Raw genomic sequence first — 16,035 nt, forward strand, 5'->3', positions numbered from 1 at the left:
GAGGGGAGAAATGGATGACGAGTTCATTGAACGCAGATATAATAACGGGGGGGTAATCAGTAATGAGAAGGTGTCCAAACTGTGAAACAGACACTTCATGAGCAAGCATTTGATAAAGACATGAGGGGATTTTGCCCTAAGCAGGGTGTGAATAAGATAATGTTTTTACAAAATGTCTTATACTGGAACAATTCTAAGATGAAAGATAAAAAAAATCCTTCCAAAGAATACAATTAAACAAAAAACTCCAATGTAAAAAGTTCAATTGTGCACAGTTGCAGCCCTTTGTTCCACACACATTCACAGACAGAACATTGTGTTGTCTCAAAGCGCTCCCCGCTTCCTGTCCTGCTGCACCGGCAGGGTTTGGCCGACCAGAAGGCCTCCTGTCTGCCTTAACCTCATTTCTATAACAGATCAGCTCATTCATTCAATTAGCAAACGCACACACTCTCCCACGTGCACTCGCACATGCACGCTCAGCCATCAGAAATCCATGGCCTCCCAATCCAATTGTTGAAAAGTAAACTGATTCCCAAAAGTCTCTGCGATCGGGGCTCTCTGATCGATAGAAACCTTTTGATCCATTAAAAGATTTCCTCTGTCCTGCGAGGAAAACATGCAAAGGAGAGATATCAGTCAAATCAATAACCTTTAAAGTGACGATCGGTGTTAAAGAACTGGGCTGAAGGTGGGACGGAGGAAAGATGATCGGAGCTGATGGGAAAAATGACTGTAAAGAACAAACAGGAGAGAGGAAAGATGAAGCTACGGTGTTGGGTGTAGACGTTGTTACAGTGGAGGTCAGTGAGTCAGTCAATCAGCCACACACTGACAGATTTAAATGTCAGGGCTGAACAGCTGGCACTCAGCACAGCATTAGGCTCACTGTAGCAACAAGATGTTCGCAGCAGATTTACAGTCTGAGTTAATAAATCATTTCTCTCAAACAGAGGCAGTGTTGGTTTGAATAATGTAAAGCTTTTCACACTTGTGTTTCCTGGCTGCTGGCAAAGCAAACCAAAGTAACAAAAAAAAAAAAAAACTCACAGCACTGATTGAAGCTATGCTCCTTTTTGGTAAATCTGGGCTCACCGTGCGTCAGGGCGATAGGATCTTAAGGGCACGCAGCATGTGACTTGATTAGAACTTTCTGGTCAATGAACACACTGCTTTGGTTCTGAGCTTTTTTCACATTTTTGATCTTATTTTAACAGAAAAGGAGGGGGTAACCTCGCTGGGGGCGGGGTTTAGTCAGCCCTGTGCTGAGCTCCAAGAGTAAAACCAAATGTGTAAGCCCAGAGCTAAGTATAATGATAATTTCTTTTTAAAGGGTAATTCCAGTTTATTAGAATTTGGCTTTTATTTTTTTTTTTTTTTAGGCCAAACTTATGGGAAGAGAAAATGAAGGTGAATGGTGAAATGAATACCCAAACTGTCTGTTGTAAACATCAGTCACAGTTTACAGTCTCACATCCTGCTTTAATGTTCTCCTAATGTCCTTGCTCAGTTTCCCCATGCAATGAGGAATTATTACTTTAATCTTACCTCCAAATAAAGTGGCTTCAGCAATCTGGAAAATTGTTTGCATGTTCAAACCTGATTTGTCTTCTTTTCAGTAATATTCTTCTACAGTCCTTACATTGAATAACAGTCCGGGTTATACGGTAACGTTATCTCTAAACACATACACCAGGTTCCATAGTTTTGGCAATAAAATACATCAGATAAAGGTCCTTCTTTGAGTCTTCTCAGTGCCTGTGTAGGGACCCCAGATCTTATCAAGAAAAGCTTTGACCATTACAGCTGATGGTGCCTTATTTAATAATGCACATTCAATATACATTTAGGTGTGCAGTGCAATGGAAAATGCAGTAACTGTGTGCCTTAACATTTCAGTGTTTCCTACCAAGATCTCAGCATTTACTTTGGTGAGTAAGATATAAATAATTACGGTTAAAGTCTGACAACCGGAATTATCCTTCATCTTTTTAACCTTGTGTTTGATTGACATTACTTCGTACCAACCTATTTGTTTCTTTATAGATGTATTTTTGCTTTGATTCTGACATTATTAAAACCCAATGTTGGAGTGGTAACTCTTCACTTTGGACCTACACATTTGATCAGGGTCACAAAATAGCTATAAATTATTGTTGATAGCAGAAATAAGAAAATGTGTCATGTTTTATAAGTTATAGGAGCTGTACATGAACAAACATAGCTGTTTTCTTGGCCAAAAAGTAATCCACATAAATAAATATACAGTACGTTATCTAACAGAGTGATGTTCCTTAGGTTTGTCATCAGCTAGAGCCCAGAGAGGTTGAATCCCTGTTAGAGCTCTTATGAACAAACTGTTATAAAACTCTAATGACAGAAATCCTATATTTGGGTTTTAGAAGTAAAAGTCTACTGTCAGCACTGATCTCACATAAAAGCACATGAAGATCCGTTGCAGCCTATTTAACCACAGCTAGAAGGAAAGCAAAGTGACGTTTACTGAAACATGCCATCCGTTCAGAATCAGGTTATATAAGTCACTCAATCAGGAAATGAATTGTGAAGCAGTCGATACACAAGGATCAGAATAGGGTAACATTTCAAATATATAAAATAAATTACTGTACATACACACAGGGAATAATTCTGCAGTGAATTCTTTAACATTTGAATCTGGGTGAATGTAAACAGCAGCAACAAGATAGGGATGATAATGTGCTTTCATCTTCACGTAAAAAGGTTCAGCATTTGTGAAACAGTGACCGTCCACTTTGACTGTGTTAGAACAATGTTAAGAAAGTTTGTTGAGCTTTTAAAGAGGACTCTGGGTTCTACAGGGCCCCGAACACAACACGATGCTGTTGAACACCAACAATTTCCCTGTATAGTAGTCTAGTAGTCACACTCAGAATATTTGGAGAAATAATAAGCTTGACCTGCAGCAGCAGTGGTGGAGTTCTAGAGGTGGCATTAGAAGAAGCAGTGTTTGTACTGTAGGTTGCTTTCTGGGAGGACTGTTGCAGGGAGCAGGTCTGGAAGCAGCAGGCCGGCTCACAGCTCCTCTTTTATTCTCTGCCTCTCTCTTTGCTCTGACAGATCCGTGCTGATATCAGATTGATGGGCCGGTTTGATTGAAGTCTCTTTGTCGTGCTAATGTCACGGCGAGTGATGGATGAGGCGCGTGCGTCGATACAAACGCGCGCGCGCAAACTCCACTTCTAAACCAAAAGGCCCCCCCTCCCCTCTCCTCTCCTACACACACACAAACACACACACACACACACACACACACACACACACACACACACACACACATTGGTTCCCCGCTCCCGAGACCGACCGACAAACTTCTGGCCTCCGGTCACCATAGGCGACGTGACGACGACCCACGTGACCCGCGACAGAGGTAAGAAAAGAAGTGACACGGAAGACAGAATGAGAGCGAGAGAGAGAGAGAGGGGGAGAAAGAGAGTCACGGAAAAAGAGGGAAAAGCAGGGAGTTTGAGAGAAAAGCAGAGCGGAGGACGGAGAGTAACCTGTGTGGGGGTGGAGAGGTGTGTTCTCGCGGTGTTTCCCGCTGTCACTGAGGCGCGTTTGGTGAGCTCAGGTTGAGTTGAGCTATTGACAGGCCTTCCGTTTACGCAAACACACACACACACACACACACACACACACCGCAGCAGAGCATTATTCATGTGTGTTTCGGGTTTGGGGACGTGCAGACTTTTCCCCCTGCACATTGGAACTTTCTGACGTTTTTATTTTTATTTTCTATTCAGATTTGACTGAATTTTAATTTAATATTGGTTGATGATTTTTGTCTAAAGATAGCCTGCTTCATTTTCCTTTGGAGGTTTTTATTTTTCTTGTGGTTTATGCTCGCTCAGAGGGATTTCACATCATCCTATTGACTCTTGGGAAAAAACCTTTTTAATGGAACTTTTCGATGTTTGTTGATGTTTTCTTCCACCCAAGTTCTGTTATCGTCACCTTTGGGCTCCCGTTTCCTGCTGAGCATTTCAAACTGTACTCATTCCCACCGTGCCTCCGGTCTGCATGGACAACATGAACTCCTTTGTGGAATACTCCATTTGTAACCGACCGGGGACCGGCGCTTATCCTGCGCCTAAACCTGGATACCACCACCACCACCACCATCTGCATCACCACCACCATCCTCTGGATCAGCACCAGGGCTTCCCGGTGACCTCCGGCGCCTTCCACACGGGACCAACCGGCTCTCCAGCTCCCGTGAACGGGACGAGAAGTGACAGCAGCGCCGCGGGGGCGAGTTACACCGGGGATGGGCGACTGTACGGGGGCACTGGAGGTGAGGGAGCGCACGGGACCACAGGGGCGACCCAGCATCATCATCAGCATCCTCATCACCATCATGAACAACAACAGCATCAGCAGACGCACAGCGGCTACCAGCATCATCCTCACCTTCACCAAACCCAAAGCTTACAAAGCGGAACATTGTCTCCTTATAATACCGGGAATAGCGGCAACACCGGGGCCTACGCGGGCCAGGCGTGCGCCAGAAACTCAGAGTACCCTTCCGCGACGGGCCCTCCCAACCCCGTTCACTCGCAGTATTTCATGGAGGAGCCTGTGGCCTCCACCTACTACCATCAATCAACCTTCCCCAGCTCGGCTCCCACAGTCGGCCCCAGCTACGGGGCCCTGGCCGGGGCCTACTGCGGGCCTCAGGGCGCACTGGCCGGCTCACAGTACCCGCAGCAGCTTGGTGGGGGTCTGGACGCAGCGGGCTATCTGGGGCTTCCTCACGGGGGAGGCTACGGGGAGCTACCCGTCTCACAGGACCGAGAGAGGGGGGACGAGGAGGGCCAGCAGGCCGGGCAGGGGCAGACCTTCGACTGGATGAAGGTGAAGAGGAACCCGCCTAAAACAGGTGAGGGAGGGTGGGTGCTCTTTCTGGCGATAACTGGTTAAAGATGAAGCCTTTAGAAGAGGCAGTAACTGCTGAGATCCAGCAGTGATTTGTGAGGTTTCCACTGAAGATGAGGACCAGTGGCCTCTTCCGCATTTATCATAGTGGCTGTCAACGGAAATGTTACAGCAAGGGGCCGAAAATAAATAGCTTATTTTAGGAATGGCTTATACATAGCTGAGATGTTGGAAAAAATAAAACAAAATAGCTAATAGTCAGCAACACAATGAGAAAAATAAAGCCAGGCTATAAAACAGTTGTACTGACTGAAAGGCTTTGTTAAAGAGACTTTCTGTAACAGCATGAGCTCAAGAGGTCCAATAACGCTTGATAAATAACGAAATTAATATTAGCCTAAAATGTTTCTTTTTTCCCTGCAGGCCTCGGTTTCATTTTCTCTCTGTACACAGATGTCAGCCTTTTCTAATGTAAATGTTCTAACTGTTCTGTCCTCTTTTCACTTGGCTTAATCACTCAAGTCTGAATTCGTTTCACTGTAAACCGACGAAGAATTAAGAAATAGGAAAAACCCAAAACAATTTGAGGTGTGCCATACATTTATTTTTGGGTCACATTTATATAAAAAAGAAAAGTTTAATTATGACCCATGCATTCATCTCACAGGTCTTTCGACAACAATAACACATTTGTTGTCTTGGCGGAAACCTTTCTTTAACAAGAACTGCGACTGCACCAAAACCTGAAGCATTTTATTTTTATTATCATGGAAAACTCATAATTCCGCTTTACAATAAATAAAGAAAAAACATTATTCCTTAAAAATTAATCTCTTTCAGGGATTTTTTTTTTTTGCTTTTCATTATTACAAAGTGAGAAACAAATACATTTTAAATTGAAATATGAAGGTTTATTTGGTTATTGCTGTAGCGAATATGGAACAACGAATAAAAAACATTTAATTTCCTCGTTACGTCATAAACTTGAATACTGATATCTTGTCGTTTTAAAGTAAAAACAAAAAAAAAAACAAAATAAAAAACAGCCTTCATGTGTTTTCAGTATGCAATCATTGCGGTCATATCTCAAGACTGATAGCAGGTCTGGCCTGAGTCCACATGGCCCCTGACGGCTGATATGTTTTCTCTCTCTCTCTTTCTCTCTTTCTCTCTCTCTCTCTCTTAATGGATATAGCAGACGGGTTATTTCACCCTGGGAAGTCTGTCCTGCTCTGTTATCTTTTAAAGCACCCCCCCCCCCCACCTCTATACTCTCCATTACACCCCCAGCCCTGCTCCTCCATCCCTCCATCCAGCCCGTTTCCCCCTCCTTTGTATTTCTTTCTTCTCTTGTGATATTAATTAAACGTATTATTATTATTTACTCTCTTTTACCATTGTTAGTCTGTAGATATCCTGAGGACAGCTATGAAACACAGCGTTGCAGCTGCCATCCGTTGAGCTAAAGCAGAGCAAGGATAGGCCCAACACAGTCTGGATTTAAATAGCATGAATAGCAATAAATAAAATGAGAATAAATAAATAAAATAAGAACAAATAGACCTACTAAAAAAGTGAAAGGGGCCTTTAGCAAGAGGAACAGTCTACTTCCTGATCTAGTTATTTATTTACAATGAATGTTCTTTAAGCAGATGTTTTTATTTCTCAATCATATGAATAAAATACTAAAATAAACAATACAGTTATATTATATAGTATATAAAATGATGTGTTTCTAACACCGTCTCTGTCTCCCCTCCATTCAGTCAAGGTGTCGGACTTCGGCCTCGCGGGCGCACACAACAACGCCATGCGCACCAACTTCAGCACGCGGCAGCTGACGGAGCTCGAGAAGGAGTTCCACTTCAGCAAGTACCTGACGCGAGCTCGGCGCGTGGAGATCGCCGCCACGCTCGAGCTCAACGAGACCCAGGTGAAGATCTGGTTCCAGAACAGGCGCATGAAGCAGAAGAAGCGCGAGCGGGAGGGCGCTTCCGCTACGACGCGCTCCTCCTCCTCCTCCTCCTCCTCCGGTACCGACGGCTGCTTCAACAAGGAGCTGGAGGACACCGACCACTCCTCCGCGTCCACGTCTCCGGGCGCGTCCCCGAGCTCGGAGTAGTCAGAGCGAGCCACGTGATTGGTTCTGCAGTCACTCAGTCCCTGTGGCACTGTGGAGAACAGGTGGCCCACTGTCCTGTACTAGTGACACACTATTTAATGCATTCCTTGTTGTGTGCTACATGTTATAGGAGAATGAGCCTGATACCGCTTTCTCATGTCCCAGAATTCCTTTTGAAAACCCACCCAGCCCCTGGACTTATGCATTCAGTCAACTGTTCCTGTTCTGGTATATTAGCTGCTTCTGCACTGATTGGTCAGTTGTTTCTGATATATATGAACTACAGTGGCCTATTAGGACCATAAACGCACTGCAGCTGGATGCACTGCACAGTTAGTCCACCACAGTTGACATTCTGACTGCAAGAAGTGCACTGAAGTGTTGACGAAGAGAGGGGACCTGCTAGGAGGCAACCAAAATATGGTATACAGTAAAATCATCGCCTTGCCACATTCTTGCTTCGGTGCAGAAAGCAACCAGCTGTAGGTTCTGTAATGCCTCCTGGAAGGATCACAATATCATTTAAGGGATAAGAAAGAAAAAATACTTACATAAGATTATTAATTTTCTGTTTCTGTTTTGTGAGTCTTAACTTCTTTTAAAAAAATAATATGTCTGCACATTTTTACCCCTCCAGGCCTCTGAAAATCTGAGAAGGAAAATGACTCATTGGTTAATCACAGTTCATGTACACATCGAGACTAAGACATAACCTCTGTGGTAAACTTTCCTCTTAAGGGGTAGAAAACCAAATAATGGACCTTTGGTGCAGTAACTCTCTGTAGATCAGACTTTTCACACGTCTACGCTCTGTCCAAACAGGCAAAATCAAAGACCCATGCCTGTCTGTTTCAGCACTATAAAAAGCAGTTTGTTCTGCTAAAATATTTGGTGAATTATTCCTGGACAAAAACCTGTCGAGAATTTAGTCTGACAAACATTATATTAGAGATTTTCTCCTTGATTGGGAGCTATTTTGAACTGTAAGGTGATTGGTGTGGTACAGGGTAAAGCTGGATCCTTCCAGTATGATAATGATGATGATGATGATGATGATGGGATGCACTTTGCCATCTTGATATGAATTTACAGGGTATAATGGTATTGGGTTATCTAAGGTGGATAATACATAATTTCTAATATTTTCTTTACATTTTCTCACTTTGGATTAAAGTCAATGGTTTTTTTTGCCACCATTTGTTGCTTTCGGTGTACAAATAAAGCCCATGATGTACACTTAGATCATTATGGGTATAACTCCACTGAAAGCCTTCATGATCGTTGACATGAAGATTTAACAAAATGAATTCATTATGTAAAGTGGTCCGTCCTCAACCCCCACCTGTTTGAATAATCTAAACTAAATGAGCCTTATGATCAGGAATACAGGGAGCCTCTCGTGGCGAAAACACACTGTTGTCTTATCTGATTGTAACTATTTTTATTCCACTTTTAAAACCTTGGATGCTTATTTTTGAATGTTTTAAGTGTTGTTGTTGTTGTTGTTGTTGTTGTTTGTGTTTATGTCTCCCCCCATGCAGCTCTGGCCTTTGCACTATGTGACTACAGGGTAACATTTTCAGACAAAGTGCTCAAAAACTTGCTTGACTAAGCTTGAATTTTATGTTCTGTAACACCTTTACAGTCTGATTTACAACACGCTAGTTCGACTCAGGGCTTAATTTGGGATGTGTGTGTGTGTGTGTATGTATGTATGTGTGTGTGCAGGGGGAACACAATTTAAGAGAACTACTGAAAAGAATGCTGCCTGTTAGACACACGCGTCTCCTCGATGAGTGGGAAAAGTGGGAAAATTCTATTTTACTGCCTCTTCCCCCATGAGAATAAATTATTGGATGCATTTTATGTTATTGATTGTAGATTATGGGGGGGAAAGTGTGTATGCGAAGGGAGTGTTTTCCCTATGGACATCTGCTGAAGGTTGTGATACTTAAAACCTGATAAAATGACTTTATGTGAATAGGTTTATTCCTACTTATGACTTCATAAGAGTAAAGTTGTCTGGTTAAAGGTCAGCCATTACTGTGAACTGCTGTATTTTTTACAATGATGTTTTTAAATGAGAGCAGACTGACTGAGTTTTATTAGTTCTGCTGCCTTAGAAACACTCCCAAACCTGTTCCCGTCTGTCTTTTTCTACTTTAAGCTACCTCAATTAAAGATTCTTTTGTCAATCCACCGCAGAGATGATCTTTTTGTCCTCTTTAGACAGTTTTGTATATTACATATATTCACTGACTTACAAATTGCATGTGCATCCAGCATTTCCAACCTTTGAAAGCTGTACAAACATCTCTCATCCATGGCATGTTCCAGGGACACTGTGAAGCCCACAGAAACCATTTTGATGCCCTACCAGGCCTCAACGTATATTTGTGCAATATTACAGCTTTTCCAGGCAAACAAAACATGAAGAAAATGAGGCAAGAGTTTGACAAAACAATGCTTATGTCTCTGTGATAGGTCATGTTGTTTGCATTTGTTTTCCAAATTGTTTGTGGTTATTGGATTAATTTTTAAAAAGAAGCTTGGGAATGGGCAACACTAAGCAAAAAAAATGTTGAACCTTGCAGTACTACAATAAATGCAGCAACTAATAGCATCATAACATTTTTCAATAGTCTGTCTACAGATTTATATTACTATCACTGTGTTTAAGGTTTGGCAGGTTTAGGCACAAAAAACATCTTAGTTATGTTCAGGAATTGTTACATACACTGTAATCTGTTAAACATCTACAGACAAAGTGAAACAGTTAAAATGTTTCAAATGCTCTATATATTTGTGAACTGTTTTCATCTTTGGTAGGAACTAACAGACATAGGGAAGTCAAAGTATTGAGAGGCTGATATAAATTCTGTTCCCTGCTATAAAAACATGTCCCATGTTTCCCAAAATGAAAATGCTTGAAAGGTGACACACCACAACACACAAGGATTAGCACAAGTATCAAGAAAGTAAAATGTGTGACTGCCAAGAATGTGTGCACTACAGGTCTGCAGTCCAGTAAGAGCTTGAAGCAGGAGAAAAAGTGACGGAGGAAAAGAGGAAATGATTAAGGAGGAAACTGAGTTGGTTGTCTTCCTCCTTCTGGATTAAAGCCACACATCGTTTGACAAAACACAACATACAGAGAGCTTCATGCATTTCAATAGCAGTCAGGCCTCTCACATTCATATGGCTGCATGGCCTCTGGTTGACCCACACACACACACACACACACACACACATATATGCAGGGCTACAGTGAGGAATGTAGCAGGGCTTTCCGGGTGGCTCTCTGACCCGTTGACCTTTGGAGAGCCTCTGGGATATCTAAACATGTAAACACACTCCTCCTCCTCTTCCTCCTCATCTTCATCTCCCTCTCCTCTTCACTGGTCTGAAGATGTCGGTTCTGGAGCCTGGGTGGCAAGCTCAGTCATCACCTCATCACACACACACACACACACACACACACACACACCCCGACACAACCTCCCTCGGATCGTCTTCCACACTCACACCTCATCCTATCCAGCACATCAGAGCAGTTCCTTTCTACTTTTAAACAGTCTCATCTTCCTCTGCTGCATTTAGAGGTTTTCTACATTTCACAACATCCAACAACTGAGAGTCTTCAGCTGTGATTTAGACTCTCACTTCCCACCTCACTACATAAATGCTAAATACACTACCTCCTGCATTGACACTGGACATTTGTGTTTGAATCTGTGAAGTGTGCAATCTTCCAGTATCACAGTCATTTTTTAATGATGATGTCTACTGATACTTCTAACTTCTTCCTAAAAATGCTGTCTCTGTGTTTGCTCTTTCCTGTTCCTTTTCCTCTTTGTATGAGTATCAAACATAGCTGTAAAGTGGTGGCTCTTAAAAGAAGCCCTCACTCTGATGGAATGATACCAAAACCTGATGTTTAAATCAACCTAACGTTAAGCTATAAATGAACTACACCACAGTCGCTTGACTTCAGCGTCTCTAACACTAAACTCTGTTTGGCATGATGATGTTTAATTTCACCAACAACTCTAACTCTGTAATCTCATTTAGCCTCTTGTTAGCAACCGCCTTTTTAAGACACGTAAAAGCTTCAAAATTCCCAGGCGGTGACTTATTTTACATCGTAGAACAAAACGTGAAAATCTCTTAAGCGTGTGTTAACCACAGACCTTATTACAATCATTTAACCCATTCAAAAGACCCACTGACTTAAATGGTGAGGGAACCGGAAGTACAAAAATCCTAAGTCAGTTCTGTGTTTATGGACTCATTCCTGCAGCACTTACCACTTACTAACCCTAACCCAGCTGAAATGAGAGTGTATTACCAGACCAGTATCCTAGGTATTGTGTCCATCTTAGACAATTTCACACATCAAAATCTACATCCAATGCTAATGTTCAGTGGTAAATGGACTGCAGTTATATAGCGACCACCACAAGCACTTTACATTACACGTCACGTTCAACCATTCACATACATTCACACTGATGGCACAGTATCGGGAGTAATTTGGGGTTCAGTATCTTGCTCAAGGACACTTTTGACATGCTGGAGGAACCGGGGATCGACCCACCAACCTGATCAGTGGACGATGAGTCCTGCTCTACACCTTCTGAGCCACAGCTGCCCCCCCCAGTGCCAGTGCATGAACTCGTTTGCCTCAGCAAGATGGATGGGTGTGGAGGTCAGTGTGGTTGAGAGTTGCAATTAACTATTATTTGCATTTTTATGAACTGTAACCGTGATATTTCCCTAATGTTAAGAGTTTTAGCTGCCATAACTATACAGTAGTTGCCCCACACATTGTAGAATGGAAAATCGATAAGAGAAATTACATCATGTTTTGATTAGATAGGATGCAAGGTTAAGGGAATAAGAAAATGGTGTCCAGTGTGAAGACAAAGGAGGAGGAGGAGGAGGAGGAGGAACGGGGAAAGGAAGGGAGGCAAAGAAATAAAGCAATGGAGGGAGACGAGGAAATGGAAGAGAAAACCATGAAATGCTGAAGATGGTTACGTTGGTGAAGCAGAAAACAGAACGTAATCGTGCTTATTGAGGAGGAGAGAGACTGAAAGAGAGAGAGAGAGAGAGAGAGAGAGAGAGAGAGAGAGAGAGAGAGAGTGCTTGAGAAAGAGTGGAGATTCTTTCAGGGTGACCTCATACGGTCTGACCCCCAACTCCTGTTTTCCTTTCCATAACTCATCTCAAGTTCAACACAGGGCTGTCTGCCTGTGTGTGTGTGTGTGTGTGTGTGTGTGTGTGTGTGTGTGTGTGTGTGCGTGTGTGTGTGTGTGTGTGTGTGTGTGTGTGTGTGTTCATGCCCTCACAATGAGCAGTGAAAGATAAAGTGGTGTAGCTGCAGTTCAACAGTTCAGAGCTTCAATCAAATAGATGAGAGTACATGCACAGCCACACGCGCACACACACACACACACACACACACACACAGGCCTGGCAACGGGGTCTGCCAGTCTATTCTATTATTTGAACAGTTAGTGAAATTTCTGATCTTTTATCAGGGCAAAGCTGGTAAGGGGCAGAGAAACATTATCAAAGCCTGCTGTATGTGTGTTGGTGTGTGTTGGGTGTGTGTGTGTGTGTGTGTGTGTGTGTGTATGTGTGTGATTGATTGGAGCCAGATGGTGTTGTGTGTATTTTTATTGGATGACAGTCTCATCATGTTTCTGCAATCAAAGAATTTAATTTTTTTAAATTATGAAGGAAACTGTCCTCAAATCTCATCCTGAAAATTAATCATGTTAATGTCACCAGTCTTGCACTTTAAACCTGCCCGTTTTAATATTTTAAAAAATTATTTTATTATTTTCATTCATTTGTTTTGTTTCATATCAATGTGTAATTTCTTGGTATGAAACAAAAAATATTACCTAAACTTGAAAAGTATTATCCTATTTGCTTCTCTTGATTTGACGTGACCTTAAAACATTGTACCTACATTACTCTATATTATAGAAAGTTCATTTAACACTGGTTTGAGTGGGATCTGTTTGATTCAGTTTGGTTGGATCTTCTATTGCATTACTCAGAGTATTAAAGATTAATTTGATGGAGATATGTATCTTTATCACCACTGTGGGCTTTTTTCTAACCTACTGTTACATCCTAAGCAATAGCAATCCGATTACATGTTGTTCTTTAGATTTTTGAGATATGCACAGCAATTACAGTGTAGCAGTCATCAGCAATGAAAGTCTTGTTCTCGAGCTCCCCCCAACAATGCTCACACAAAATGTAACAAAATTAAATGAGAGATGAAAAAAAGAGAATCTGAGTCAAAGACATTTAGTCAAAATATACGAGTTTAATAGAATATAATATAAAAATAGAATAGAATATCACATAAACTAGAAACTATTATACTGAGGTAGACTGGTATGCAATAATGCTGAACGGGTAAAAATATATATTGTGAAGATCTACAGTAGTAAAATAAATATGTATGTGTGCAGGGAGACAACAGTCTAATGGCTTGCAGGATGAAGCTGTCCCTGAGTGTGGTGGTGCGGGACTGGATTTTACTATCAAAGAAATAATTGTAACTGGATTTGATAGTTATAATTTTACTGCTTTTACTGAAGAATGAAATCTCATTTTCAAATTTCTTTACGATTAAAAGTGCTAGGGTTCCAGAGATCTCTTGCTGTATAAAAGAGAGGGGAGCACAAGTTGGAGGAATATACAGTAAATGTTATCTGAAGCAATGTAAATCAGAAAAAGGTAGTTTTAACCCAGCATTTGCATTTTATTTGAACGTATCACAACATTATATTCAATTTCATTACATTTCCATAATTTAAAAGGGGTACAACAAGAATAAAACACTATTTTATTTGCAATCACTTTCCATTCACTACGTCATTACCACCTGCACCTGTAAATGTGGCACTAAATACCCCTTATTCTATATTTTCTCTGTATGATAGTTGCTACTATTAAATCTCTATTTATATACCTATATGTTATAAACATGTTAGGCATATTGTTAATTTCATGCATTAATTATTACTGGATGACATAAATAAAATTACATTTACAATTTTCTTTAAATAATGAAGAATGGATTATAGTTTAAATCCATGTCTCTGATTGGCTGTTCCTGTTCTGAGTATACATAATTTAAATTAATAGTAATCACTTAAGAGCTGATTTTAAATGTTCCTCTTACACTGTATTGTAAGTAGCAGTAGTTGCTTGATAAATGTGCTTTATTGGTCAAACTTTGACTTGGTTTTAAATACAGGCCCAGAAAGCTGAGCCTCTCTGAAGGTACTCTGACAAGGCTGAAGCAGATTTTACAAAAAGAAAAAACAAAGACATAATTTCTCTTGCCATGACGTGTTTGAATAAAATGAACTGTAAAGAAGAAATTACTCTCTTTTAGCATCAATATTATTCATGATAGTACGTATTTTTATTTCAGTTTTGTAATAATATAAAATGGTTTCAGTAAGATTCATTTAGTATCACAATAACAATAATTTTTAAAAGAATGCACTATATTATACATTTGAAAATAAAAAGATCATTGTTGATGATATCCACAGATTCACTCCCCTGCTGCCCTGCACTCCCTGCTCCTAACGTGTTTTTAGAAATGAGTTACGTTTCAAAATGTTCTTTATTTTATTATCATTTCAGAACTTTCAGACTTTATATTATTTCAGTTATTTCTTTGTTAGTGAGCTGTATTAGCAGTACGGTAAATTCATGTGCTATGCGTATATCAGCACTAACAATTACTTAAAACACGAATAATTGAAAAGTATATAGAAGTTTTTGGTATATGATATAGAACAATAGTGTATATTCATGTTGGTAATGATTAATGGACTATAATAACTTTACATTTATTAAATGTCATCGAGACATACAAAAGAAACAGAAAATCCCAATTTCAATAATGGTTCCAATTTAAAGGCCAAATTTGGAATCAATTACAGTGAATACCAGATGAGTGAAAAAACAAAGACAAGCTGAGTAATAAAAGACAAACACATGAGTGTATTTCTTTGATGTATTCAGTTCAGTTGAGTGTGTGTGCTGTTTTTTGTCTGTTGGGGTCATCGAGAGTTCAGTGGCTCTCCTCCTCCACTCTGCCCACAGAAGAGCTCTGCAGCCCTGCTGAGCAGCCGCCACGCCCCGCTGACCCAGGCCTGCTGCATAGAAAACACATCTGCATGGGCCTCGCTACTCAAAAGCATCTGAAGGCTACAGTAAGATGATCCTGAAATCCATCTTAACAACCTACTCTTGTAGAAACGTTCATGGATTAACAGGTACGTCCGACCCACTACAGGAGGCTCAGAGCGTCTTAAGAAGCTCTGGAACAGTGTTTAATGCTTCTGTTCGTTTTGGAGTCATGGCCACTGAACCATTACATACACACACAAAAATAACTAAACATTTAATTTGCACTACTTATTGTACAAATGCTTAAAATATTCGTTATTGGGAAATTGGGCCCTGCTTTAGACCAGAAGCAGTTCGGCCACTGAAACCCCCTCAGCAGCCCTCAGTGACTCCTAAAACCCTCTTCACCCTTGTGTTTTGCTCACACTGGGTTTGCTTCCTTGTTCCTTGAATGTGCATGAATAATAGTAATACAAATTGCAAGAATTCTCCATCTTTTCCTTTTCTGCTCAGCCAACAGCTATAAGCCCAACATGTAGAAACAACCCTTCCTCCTAAAAAATACATTTTTACATATTGATGAAGTGTCAAGCACCCAGGTTGTTCAGGACCGACCGTGGTTCACACTCATCCCTGGAATCACATTAACCATTCCAGGGGGGCCTGCAACCCCACTTAAAAGACAACTGATGTACAAAGCAACACCCTTTTATTGTAAGGGTTTTTAAGATCAGATCTGGTTTTGAGCTGTGACTTTTGAACATTCAGACATATGATAATCAAACAGAGTGCACCTCCTTCCTTTGAATTGAACATAAATTGGC

At 41.0% G+C, this 16,035-nt stretch overlaps 1 protein-coding gene across 1 annotated transcript; it reads left to right on the top strand.

The window, feature by feature from the left end:
* The first annotated feature begins 202 nt into the window (after positions 1-202).
* Positions 203-9,231, top strand: hoxb1a (homeobox B1a). Its single transcript, XM_051389161.1, has 2 exons — positions 203-4,918; positions 6,681-9,231. The coding sequence occupies exons 1-2, from the start codon at positions 4,060-4,062 to the stop codon at positions 7,034-7,036; spliced, it is 1,215 nt and encodes a 404-aa protein (XP_051245121.1). The 5' UTR covers positions 203-4,059; the 3' UTR covers positions 7,037-9,231.
* The last annotated feature ends 6,804 nt before the right edge of the window (positions 9,232-16,035 follow it).

The sequence above is a fragment of the Dicentrarchus labrax genome, unplaced genomic scaffold (assembly GCF_905237075.1).
Source record: "Dicentrarchus labrax unplaced genomic scaffold, dlabrax2021, whole genome shotgun sequence".
Lineage (NCBI taxonomy): Eukaryota > Metazoa > Chordata > Actinopteri > Moronidae > Dicentrarchus > Dicentrarchus labrax.

What these genes read in the sequence shown, in the direction of transcription:
- hoxb1a (XM_051389161.1), top strand. Translation starts at nt 4,060, where the DNA reads ATGGACAACATGAACTCCTTTGTGGAATACTCCATTTGTAACCGACCG. An exon ending in GAGGAACCCGCCTAAAACAG is followed by an intron (nt 4,919 to 6,680) that starts GTGAGGGAGGGT and finishes CCCTCCATTCAG; the next exon opens with TCAAGGTGTCGGACTTCGGC.